We start from the raw sequence: 11,654 nt of genomic DNA on the forward strand, positions 1-11,654 counted from the left end.
ATACTAACTGGAGCGATTTATCTTTTGATTATGGGTGAATGGATTGATTGAGCAATCCATAGTGATTTTTAACAGTTTTCCCCATTGTGCCCTTCATAGATTGTGCGAAAAGAAAAGTTTACTTACCCCGTACATTCATTTTCATCATCTTCTTCTGGCAGTTCGGAAAATACAAGTTGCTCAGTGTAAACTGCACACTTTCCATTTTTCTGTATGAATTTCAATGTTGAATTTGAAATTCCTTGTATCGTATTATATGTAGGGGGGCGCGGTGGGTTGGACCAGGTCCTTCTCTCCGGTGGGTCTGGGGTTCGAGTCCCGCTTGGGGTGCCTTGCGACGGACTGGCGTCCCGTCCTGGGTGTGTCCCCTCCCCCTCCGGCCTTACGCCCCGTGTTGCCAGGTTAGGCTCCGACTCCCCGCGACCCCGTATGGGACAAGCGGTTCTGAAAATGTGTGTGTATTATATGTAATAATAGTATTTATATACTTGTGTACTCTCAGGAGATGGTGACTCTTATTAAAGCTGAGCATTGCACACAGCTGACTCAGTGTATAGGATCTTCATTTAGATACTTGACAACAGGCCATATTTTGGACAAGCAGTCGCAAGTCACCTCAACACTCGACCGTAATGTCCAAACTGTGGAGGATCCTCTTTTTTTGAGCAGCTTTTTTTAACAAAAAAATGTAACCTCGTGATGAAATGGCAACTGATTATGGAGTTCCCACTTTCTTAAGGTTTTGAACAGATGAATGCGTGAGCAAAATGAAGTTAAGAAAAACAAACATATGCACTCAGTCCATAATTTATGAACAAAGCTGGGAATGGAATTTAGTTTTTAACTGTCTGTTTGTAAATCCAAACCCTAGTTTACCACCGCTTTGCAATCAATAAAAGCCTAATAACAGAAATGACCCCCAATTTATTCACAGGTTAGGTTCTCTAAAACCCTCAGATACAGCTGTAAGGCACTGAAATCTTGCTGTAAGGCTTATTTATTCACTTTTTGTCGCTGCTCATCCTGTGCAGGGTCCCTGTGCTCCAGAGCCTATCCTGGAAACAAAGGGCATTGGGCAGAGTACTCTGTGAACAGGACACCAGTATTTTGCAGGACCTTTGTTTTATTTATTTTTATTAACATGAAATTAAAGTCTATTTTTAAAATTTTCCCAAATAAAACACGAAATCTCAAAAGCCATATAATCAATGGAAGCTATGAACTGATTGATAATGAAAAATTACTATAATTATAATTCTCTCATCCCATAAGTTTAAAAATAGAGCATCAGAGCATGTATTAAAAACTTAAGCATTTAACAGTATTAATTCAAGAAAAATGCTCTTTGCTCCATTACATTTCTCCAATGTGTTTTCTACAGTTTGGAATACCTGTAATATCTCAATAAAATAACACAGTTTTTAATCTGCTGCCGTTTCTCATCACATCATTTTCTTCTCAAATAAGATAATTGTTTTCCTCAAGTTTTTTTTAATACTAATTTCCTAATATTGAATGTGATTCATAAAAATGCTTGCAAGATTCCCTGTACAACATGCACCTAGCTATAACATCTAATTTTTGTACAATTTACATAAACATTACATTTATATAATTTTTTGTTGTAAAAAAAGGTTGGCATATATGTAACAGGCTTGTCTTAAAAGTTTATAAGCGACACCAACGATCCTTAGCGGCAGGTGGTGCCACAATGAAAGAAGTTGCGTTCAGGGTGCGACTTTGTACGGAAAAAATGTACACAGCCATGTCAACATGGCAGCGCCGTTCTGAGTTTATTCATTCTGACTTCCGTACGGAATCAAGAGACTCCCTACGTCACGGATAACGTAGTGGCGCTATAGGAAGTTTAAGACCACTAACTTCCGCTCAAGATGGCCGCTCAGCGGAGGAGTCTAATGCAAACAGTAAGGCAAAACAAGGAACTTGCTGTGTTTCTTTCGTTGTTTGTGGCAGTTTTCTAGTAGTGTGCGCTTGTTTTACCTGTTAGTCTTGCTTAAACATTACGTTCAGTATTACTATAGCTCTTTGTGCACGTCATGAGTGAAAGCAATAAATCATGTGTGTGACAGTTCTCAGCGCCTCAGCCTCAGCCTCAGGTTCATCATCATGATCATGATGGACACCTGGACGCATATAATTATGAAATTGACCTGTATGGAACTGACTCCTTTCCAAGACAACTTATGATATTAATTAGTCAAAGTCATATTGACAGCAGGCTATATACTCTGGTTACTCTCAAGTCTAGAACTGTGTCAGGACAGCTAGGACCAGGGCAGGGGTGCCTAACTTGCCATTATTTAATATTACCTCCTGTAAACTGACTTAGAAGTCTCATTTAATGTAGAATTTCCAGGAGGGGTGGGCAGCCACTGACACTTGGACCCCCCGGAGTTTTTTTTCCCTCCCTCGACGACTTTCAGTTGAGAGTTTTTTTTTTTTTTTCCTGTGTGGTAGGCATAGGCTGCTTATAAAGCATTGATGATGTATTACACCAGTCTGTAGTCAGCTGTCTTTCGTTTCTTTGTCTGGTGTATTTGTTTCTTTGCCATATGCCTGTGTTCAAACGCTCTGAGTCATTTCATGAGAAGAGCGCTATATAAACATAAATTGAATTGAACTGATCCGAGCTGCAGCGGGAATGGGATTCGAACCAGGAACCTTTAGATTGCAATGCTGTGCCCCTACTGCACTCCGCCCTGCAGACAATTCAGGGAAACGAGCACCTTTTGCAAGGGTGACAGTCAGAGAGAGCGTGCATTTACAGGAAAAATAAGTCCGCAGTCAGTTCAGCTTCTAATTTTGGTTGACTTTCAGTTTGTTTATGTGTGTCTGTGTGTATTCCACCATGCCAGCAGCAGCAGAGCTGGACAGACGATCTCCCAATATGCCACCTGTGTGGGGTGGGCACCGCAGCCAACTGTATGTATGGCTCAGATGGCAAGAGTACGCAGATGCACCCCTACGAAGACGGGCACTTCAGGTTCAGGTGGGTCACTTAACATACTGGAATGTGTCACTTATTTAACTGTCTTTCTTAGTTCTCAGTGATGTGCAGTGAATGAGAATTTGCTCATCAGAACTGTGGCTGAAAGTCTTCAGTTTGCAGTCTGAGTCTGTGCTTCATACCTACGCCTTGAACGTTGAACTACTTGGTCGTATCAGAAACAAGTTTTCGAAAACAAGGGTGTACAAGTATATGTTCTGTTCCTTTTGTTTTTCTTTTATTTCATATTTACAATAATTCATTCAGCAGATTCTTTTCTCCAAAACGATTTCCAATGAACTCTATGTAGTGTTATCAGCCCACACACCTTATTCACCAAGGTGACTTACGCTGCTACATACACTACTTACAATGGGTCACTCATCCGTACATCAGTGGAACACACTCTCTCTGTCACTCACACACTATGGGTGAACCTGAACAGCATGTCTTTGGACTGTGGGAGGAAACCAGAGCACCTTGAGGAAACCCACCCAGACACAAGGAGAACATGCAAGCTCCACACAGACTGAGCAGTAATTGAACCCACATCCTCTCGCAGCTACTTGCTGTGCTGCCCACATATCAACACATTGAATTCACATCTTCATTTCCCTCAACTGTTCTCTGTATGTGAGTAATGAGCCTGCAGTTCCTTTGCATCTTTTCTTATGAGTGTATTCGCCATTCACCATCAGGAGTGAAGATGGCTGCTTTCTTTACGGGGTTTTCAACGGCTTCGACGGGAGTAGGGTGGCCAATTTTGTTGCCCAGCGCCTGCCTGCTGAGCTCCTGCTGGGACAGCTGAACTCCAATAACTCAGATGCGGATGTCAGGAGAATTCTACTGCAGGTCAGCAAGCCAAGCAGAGGTGGATCTTTAAGCGTGGCAGGATAGCCCACTTACAAAGGCTTTTCAGATGTTATTTTTATATTTATGATTATTCTGGGCAGAAGGCAGCATGCTAGTTACACATAAGTGCTTATATTTTTTGGGTTTCTGATCCAGTACTAAGTATTTTTACCCGTCTTACATTTCCTGGCTTCCAACGCAATGTAATTCAATAAACATGAAACGAATGAAGCACAATTTGTAACATAATGAATTATGAAATACTGTGAAATGTGCAAATAAGCAGACTGGACTTAATGTACTTAAAATAAATGGTAAATCCAGAGAAAGGCAATTCAATCCGCTGCCTCCAGGATTGTTTGTTTCACTTTTGGCTGATGAAATTTTGTAAATGTGATTTTAAAGACAAGATATCTTAGGTGAAGGTCTGCCCACCGGTTAACTTATTAAAAAAAGAAACTATGAAGTGCTTCGAAAAGAGTCTTTTTTTTTTTTATTTTAATTTATTTATTTAACATTACCCCATTGGCCTCCTAATGTAGTCTTGGCCAATTACCCATTTCTCAGATGTTCTCTCCAAAGATCAACACTCAAACCAACTCAAGAGGGCTCAAAACCAGGCACATTCCTCTTGCAAACGGGGTACCCTGACACCCACAACCCCGTGGATGCCCTTTCGACATTAGGTGTTAATGTGTATTATGATTTTGAGGAACATAAGAGAACTTGGGCCAGTTTGGGGTCACTCAGCCTCCGTGCCATAGGTTACCAGCATGGTGCAGTGGGGGCCCTCAGAATTTGAACATACAGGCCATTGGAACATCAACATTTTTCCTAGTAAAAGACTTTTAGAAGTTAGTTATTTAGGAAGAAAGCATAGAAATGTTCAGCATTAAAGCAGTAAATATTTTCTTTTTTCATACTTTTTACTCACTCTTCCTCTCTTTATTTCTGTGTTTTAGGCTTTTGACGTTGTAGAAAAAAGTTACTTTGAGACTATTGATGATGCTCTGGCAGAAAAGGCGAACCTGCAGTCACAGCTCCCTGAGGTAATAAACAGTGAAAGTAAGCTCTGCTAACTATACTCAATCAACCTGTGTGCGCATGCATGGAGACATCGGTACTTTGTCATATATATGACGGGTAATGACATTTAAAGCAACAGAGTGTAATCATATGCAGTATATTAGATTTAGCAATTAATATAAATATTTTTTCCATTGCTAAAACATATTTTATTGATAAGTTGGTGATTTCAGGTGCATCGTTTCTGTTCTTTATGTGGTTGTTTTTGATATGTTATGCATCGTCAACCCGAACTTGGGGTTACGACACTAACAAGCTCCATATTGCTGCAGCTGCAAATGAACTGTGGGAACAATATGCGTTTAGATGCTTTTCGCATTACGTCAGTAAAATGTTTTAAATGTTACTTCAGAAGATCTTTTCCACAAACGATTGGTTCAGTAAAAGTGTAAATATGTTCAGTGTATAGATGTTCGTGTTAATATGCCCAGTGGGCCTTGCTTCATATTGCAGCAACTTGTCATTTCCTACTTGTAATGAACAAAATGTATGAAAAGAAACAAAAAGTGGGGAAAAATGTTTTTATCAATGTATGTGAATTAAAAGTCATTTGGTGAACATGCATGACATATTATCATAAGGAGCAAGATTTGAAATGACTCCATTTTGCTCCAGTATAATTTATGAAGTTAGACTGTTTTTCAACAACTCACGAGTGACATGAATAACATATGAAAAGACACGTTATTGCCATGCTAATTATAATCACTGTACCTATAGACATAGTCATATTTTCCCATGTTGCTGCCCATTAGGCTAGTGAAGTACGCCCTACCATCTGAACGGTTCCCTATTCTGCATGCGTGGATTCTTTTCTCTCACCAAGTAAAAACTAATGGCATTCCTGCAGACTCTGTGGGTGGTATGTGAAACAGTGAGAGAAAATGTAGAAATAACTCCTGGAAGTGTTATACTAGCATGACATCTTCCCTTGGGTTCCTGCTATGGAGAAATGCAGTTATATTGTCTAGTTCACCTCTCCTGTCATTGTTCAAAGCATGCTAACTCATGTTATTTACTCACTTAGCTGATACTTTTCTTCAAAGCAACATCCAGTGTTGTTACTTAGTTATTAACAGGTTTCTCACTGAACCAGTAACAGCAGGAGGAGTATTTCTGCTAATATGTGAATGCAGTGGTTTTATTTATGTTCGGTGAGTTCAGCTCCTTGGCTCTCTCTCTCTCTCTCGCTCTCCCTACAGGGGGTGCCGTTTCACCAGCTGTCTCCACAAAATCAGAAGCTCTCTGAAAGGCTGGACTTGCTGAAGCAGGAGGTATCAGGAGGAGCCACTGCGGTCGTGGCACTCATCCTCAACCAGAAGCTCTACATTGCTAACGTGGGTGCGTGCTGCGCATCAATGTTCACTTTGCTGGTCCATTTCTTAATCACAGGCAGTTGGTGGTGGCATTTTTTTAGCATACATGAGCCCTGACATTGTTGGCTCATGCTGCACAGCATGATCTGTTAGCAGCTGTTGTTGTTTATTATAGTAGGGTCAGCATCTGAAGTTCTTTTAATATGTGTTTGGGGCCATTTGTTCAAGTAGGCTTGACTGTTTTAATACGTGAAGCTATTTCTCTACAACAGGCACCAACAGGGCTCTGCTATGCAAGTCCTCCATCGATGGTCAGAACCAAGTGATCCAGATCGGCCAGGCTCACACCACGGAGAATGAAGATGAGATCCAAAGGTTATCCCAGCTAGGTGCGCCCAACATACAGACCTCAGTTTGTAATGGCAACGCATACCTTAACTTCAACATTAATTATTTTTTCTTCACTAACTTTAAGTGTTTGTGTTTACAGGGACTTGAAAGAAAGTCAGTGAAACAAAAACACTGAGTAGGTGTGATTAATTTGGTAGCCATAGCTACATTTATCTGACGCTTTTCTCCAAAGCAACTTACAATGTTAAGGTTACAATTATTTACCCTTATTATACAGCTAGGTAATTTTACTGCAGCAATTCAGGGTAAGTACCTTGCTCAAGGGTACTACAGCCTGAGGTGAGGCTCAAACCTGCAATCTGTGGGTCCAAAGGCAGTTGTTCTAACCATTATGCTACCAGCTGTCCCAATTACCACTGAGGTAATTGGGAAATTGGGATGGTTAAGTTTTAATTGAGCAGTCTGAAATTTGCCAGGCCGTCCAACCTGAGCAACGGGCTTTCTGGTTTTCACACTTTTTAAGCGCTACACACACGCACATAGATATATGCATACCCCCTAAATTCATTGCACAGCTAGGTTTGGTGGAGTGATGGACATTGGTTGCTTCATGGTCTCTTGGCGATGGAATGCTGTTGGAGTTTTGTATTTAAAGATGTTTCCCAGTCAGTGGCTAAATTAAGATTGAAGGCAAAAATGACATGAAGAGAAAAGGTGGTATAAAAAATGGTGTGTTCAAAGCAAAAAGCATTGCAGAAAAATGCATTAATGTGGTCCCAAATAATGGCTAGATTTTGAGATGAAGATGACCAGACACAGTAGATATGTGCTCTCCATGCTAATTGTGCTGTTCAAGGATATGACAGCACACAGAAAATAATCTATCATCTGTATAGTAGACTAGTTTCTTATTTTTGTGGAAAAAAGTGTCATCGACCTGTTTTACTTTAATAATCACGGCACAGTGGCATAGAAGGTAATGCCAGTGCTTCCTGCTCCTGAGCTGTTCATGTGGACATAAGTTGGAATCCACCTCAGGACTGCAGCTAGTGGTTTCAGTAGCTGCAGCATGTAGCAGCTAGTAGCTTAAGCTCATTGTAGAGTGGTCAGTTTTACACCACAGAGACTGTTGTACATGCCATGGAGTTGTTTTTATTGTCAGGATGCTCTAGCATTTAGTACTTCGAAGGTGCATAACAGCAATTTAACTTGGATCACGACAGGCACTCAGGGAAGAGAGCCAAGATTCGATTAAGGTTTTTGGCCAGTAAATAAACACCAAGCAGCTGTCCTCCACAGCCGTTGTAACTAAAACATTTCACATGTCCTTGTGAGTCATGCTGCTATTATTTAGTTCAACTCAATTTATTTTTATATAGCACTCTTCTCACCGGAGTGACAAAAAGTTCCTGGCCCTGTGCTGAGCTCGTCTCCAGTATTCCCAAGTTGTTGTATGATGTAATTTTCCAGTATATATTTTAGAAATTGTCTCTATTCATTGATATGATAATCTTTTCCAGTGTTCCAAATTAATTTTTAAAACATTTACATTCCCACTGTTCTCTGTTTAGTTTTAAATGTTGTATTTAGTTTAATTTCTGTGCTCCACTTTCATTTCTGCTTTTGAACCACTTTTCTGCATAGGCATCTCTCTTGCATGTGCAAGTTGTCATGTGGTACTCTGTGCCTACATATTTTGACCCTGGCAATACCCCGTCCCCCAGTGTTGATGGTGACTATGCCATCCTGTGTGGTGGTTTGTCTGAACTCTTCTCTGCTCCATAGAACTATGTTGGGCTTGCATCTCTAGGTTTGCAAGTGTGTGATTGTTACGGCGAGTCCCTCAAAGGTGTGTTGTTGAATCAGCATGTTGACTCGGGGCCTTACTTCCTTAGGTCTCGATGCACACAGGCTGCGCTCGACAGTGCTAGTGGCTGGCCAGACCAGCACTCGGAGGATCGGGGACTACAGGGTCAAGTTTAATTACACGGACTTTGAACTGCTGAGGTGAGGATGGAGTGGGAAGCATCCAGGATGGACCACAGAACGCCCATTACTTCTGAGATATATTATTAATGACCAGAAAAACTGTGGGAACCCAGCTATTTGCTGAGGCCAACTATTAAGGAGTAAGTAATGTGCAGCTCTAGAGTTAAGGATTGTTGCTGTTGGGGAGTCCATACTACACCTCCAACACATTTGGGTTTTTTAGAATCGCGTAGAAATGGTTTTAAAAATCTGGGACTCATCTGAACCACCTTTTAAAAAGCAAAGAGAAATTTTAATAAAAATTGTTTTTTATTAAACCTGCAATTGAAATAAATATTGTTTCCTTTCCTCTGCTCCCGTTTTCAGTGCAGCCAAGAATAAACCGATCATAGCTGAGCCAGAGATTCATGGTGGCCAGTCCTTGGAGGGTGTGACAGGTTTTCTTCTGCTCCTGTCTGAGGGACTCATTAAAGCTCTCGAGGCTGCGCATGGTCCTGAACAGGCCAATCAGGTATGTCTTAGCTGACTAACCATTTCTCTTTTTCACTTTGCATTCTGTGTGGCTTTTCATTGTCCAGGATGTTACTTTGGATGCAGGGCATGCGTTTGCTGCCGTGCTTCATGCCATCTAGTGTGCTGCCCAAAAGAGTGAGCTGTTAGCGATGCAGCGGTGTGTCTTTCATCGGTGGTAACTGGCAACTTCTAACCACCTGACTGTTGTCGAGTCAAGATGTCTTGGCGTAGACTCCCTGTCACAACCGGTGGATTATGCAGGTCTGATCACTCAGATATGACTGTCTCCCTCCTCCAGGAAATTGTGGCCATAGTGGCAGCAGAGCTGGCCCAGCAGGGCAGCCTGGAGGCGGTGGCGCAGTCCGTGGTAGAGCGGGTGAAGCGAATCCATCACGACGCCTTTGCCAGTGGGCGCCAGCGAGCACAGCAGTGCTCTCGGCATGAGGACATGACGCTGCTGATCCGCACACTCAACTACCCTCAGCCAGACACCGCCCTCACTCCCACCCAGGGTAACACACCATGACAGTGCCGTAATTCACGCACCTGCTTGGATTGTTGCGTTTGTGTGACTGTTTTTCAAAGACACAACCCATTTTACATTCTGTGATGATGAGAAGCACTGGACTGTTTCTCCATCTGTTTAATTTTAATCTGCTGCTGTCTAAAGCTCCCTCTTTGTTTCTTGGTTGCCAGGGGGCCGTATCTACCCCGTGTCAGTTCCCTATTCCAACAGCCAGAGCACAAGCAAGACTAGCGTCACCCTCTCCCTAGTTATGCCGTCACAGGGCACCCTCACAAACGGGACCAACACGGCCTCCACCCTGGATGAAGGCACCCCCACTGGGTATTTGCCCCCCCCTTTGTGTTTTCTTCTCTTTCACCACTGGCTGTGTAATTCAGACAGTGTAACTGTTCAGTTCTAGCTTTATTTCCAAAGTTCTTTTATTAAAAATCATCATTGATTAAACTTATTCATAAAAACAGATTTTTTTTTTTTTAAAGTTCTATTTTGTTTATATGCAGTGTCGTTTCCACTGAAACTGTCAAAATACAAGAAACTAAATATAGTAGTCTACAGCCAAAAACTATACACTGGCGTGGCATTAGTATCATCAACACTTACTGGATAAGACAAGAACAGTCAGAGGAGCAGTAGTTTTTTACAATTAGCTTTGTTTATGCTGTTGTTACAGTAAGTGCCAGCGTATTTAAGATTATCAGTCGAGTTGCATTTCATGTCATTCGGTTCCGGTTACTTCTCTGCTTTAGTCCTCTTTTTTAAATTTTTTGAGCAATCTCTGTAGTCATGCAGTGTCTGCATCACACACAGCGTCTGGAATCGGAAAGCTGAAAGCAAGGTGTCTTTGTTCTGCAGCCAGAGTCCCACGGCCACCCTGCAGTCCACCAACACCCACACGCAGAGCTCTAGCTCCAGCTCCGGAGACGGCAGCTTGTTCCGGCAGCGAGGCAGCCAGGCAGCTCAGCCGGACGAGACGGGCCGCGTGCCGCCCTACGTGGACTTCACCCAGTTCTACAAACTGTGGGGGGCCGATCACAGCGACAGCCAGAACACCCAGGGTGGGCTGGGGCCACAGTGAAGCACTCCGTGGGTTGCTTGTGCTCTTGGTGGGAGGTGGCAGGTCATAGTGAAAGAGGGAGAATCAGGTGGGGAAAGGCCAACATGAACAGTATGAATGGGGGAATGAAGACGCAGATTGGAAGAATGAATGAGTGTGGGGAGAAGCGAATGTCATGGAAAGCAAAGGGACCATTCATTCCAACCTCTCTTTCTCCATCTCCTCCTTCCATCTGGAGAAGCTGGGAGGGGAAGGCACCGTGTTCTTAGACTGGGGGTCTGACTGGGGCGACAGCATTTCTTTCAACTTGAGCAATGCTTTTTGTCTGTTTGCTGTGTGTATAGCATGTCTGCAGTGGAAAATAAACCGGGAAATGTCCTACATTATTTTTCATCATCGCTCGATGTTGCACACTTTGTTTCCGCTCCCATCACCATACGCATAAAGTAGGTCTGGTCTACAGATTCATAAAAAATTTAAGCCATTGGCAAGTGGCATTTTACTATTTTGGGGGATGCTAATGTGGCCTGCGTGAGCAACTGACCCGCAGATGTATCTGCGTGTCTTCTTAACACGGAAGTTTCCCTCTGAAATTAACCCTAACCCTTTTTTTGGGGGAGCAATTCTCAAAGCGACTAATTAAATGCATTTACTGGGGGACCGCAAGGGTCCGTGTAACTGTTCATTTGGGCTGCTGGATGTGAACTGCCCGAAGTGTGTGTTCCATAGCCGTGCTGTGTAAATACAGGCAGTTCTATAAACTCAGTCAGTGTGTAAGTAGCTTTGTGACAAAATGCGTCAGCTAAATTCTAGTAAATAATTGTGCGGGGCCTCGGGGGAGGGGGGGAAGCGACAAGCGTTGCTAAATGAGTTACACAGATTTCGTTTTCAACTCATGTGAAACCCAGGTGTTTTATCGGCGCCTCAAGCGACCTCCGGCTCTCGCACCCCCCCCAACAA

At 42.6% G+C, this 11,654-nt stretch overlaps 1 protein-coding gene across 2 annotated transcripts; it reads left to right on the plus strand.

The window, feature by feature from the left end:
- The first annotated feature begins 1,880 nt into the window (after positions 1 to 1,880).
- Positions 1,881 to 11,086, plus strand: tab1 (TGF-beta activated kinase 1/MAP3K7 binding protein 1). Of its 2 annotated transcripts, none has more exons than XM_018742984.1 (11): positions 1,881 to 1,925; positions 2,877 to 3,010; positions 3,706 to 3,859; positions 4,822 to 4,908; positions 6,148 to 6,286; positions 6,534 to 6,650; positions 8,508 to 8,619; positions 8,968 to 9,112; positions 9,413 to 9,626; positions 9,811 to 9,961; positions 10,493 to 11,086. In XM_018742984.1, the coding sequence occupies exons 1-11, from the start codon at positions 1,893 to 1,895 to the stop codon at positions 10,713 to 10,715; spliced, it is 1,509 nt and encodes a 502-aa protein (XP_018598500.1). In that variant the 5' UTR covers positions 1,881 to 1,892; the 3' UTR covers positions 10,716 to 11,086. The 2 variants fall into 2 exon arrangements, with proteins under 2 accessions (XP_018598500.1, XP_018598501.1); XM_018742985.1 differs by having other exon boundaries at positions 1,892 to 1,925; positions 2,880 to 3,010.
- The last annotated feature ends 568 nt before the right edge of the window (positions 11,087 to 11,654 follow it).

This window comes from Scleropages formosus, chromosome 3 (genome assembly GCF_900964775.1).
Source record: "Scleropages formosus chromosome 3, fSclFor1.1, whole genome shotgun sequence".
NCBI lineage: Eukaryota > Metazoa > Chordata > Actinopteri > Osteoglossiformes > Osteoglossidae > Scleropages > Scleropages formosus.

Coding starts and splice junctions, on each gene's coding strand:
- tab1 (XM_018742984.1), top strand. CDS start 1,893: ATGGCCGCTCAGCGGAGGAGTCTAATGCAAACA. Junction 4,909..6,147: donor TGCAGTCACAGCTCCCTGAG/GTAATAAACAGT, acceptor CTCTCCCTACAG/GGGGTGCCGTTTCACCAGCT. Junction 8,620..8,967: donor ACGGACTTTGAACTGCTGAG/GTGAGGATGGAG, acceptor TCCCGTTTTCAG/TGCAGCCAAGAATAAACCGA.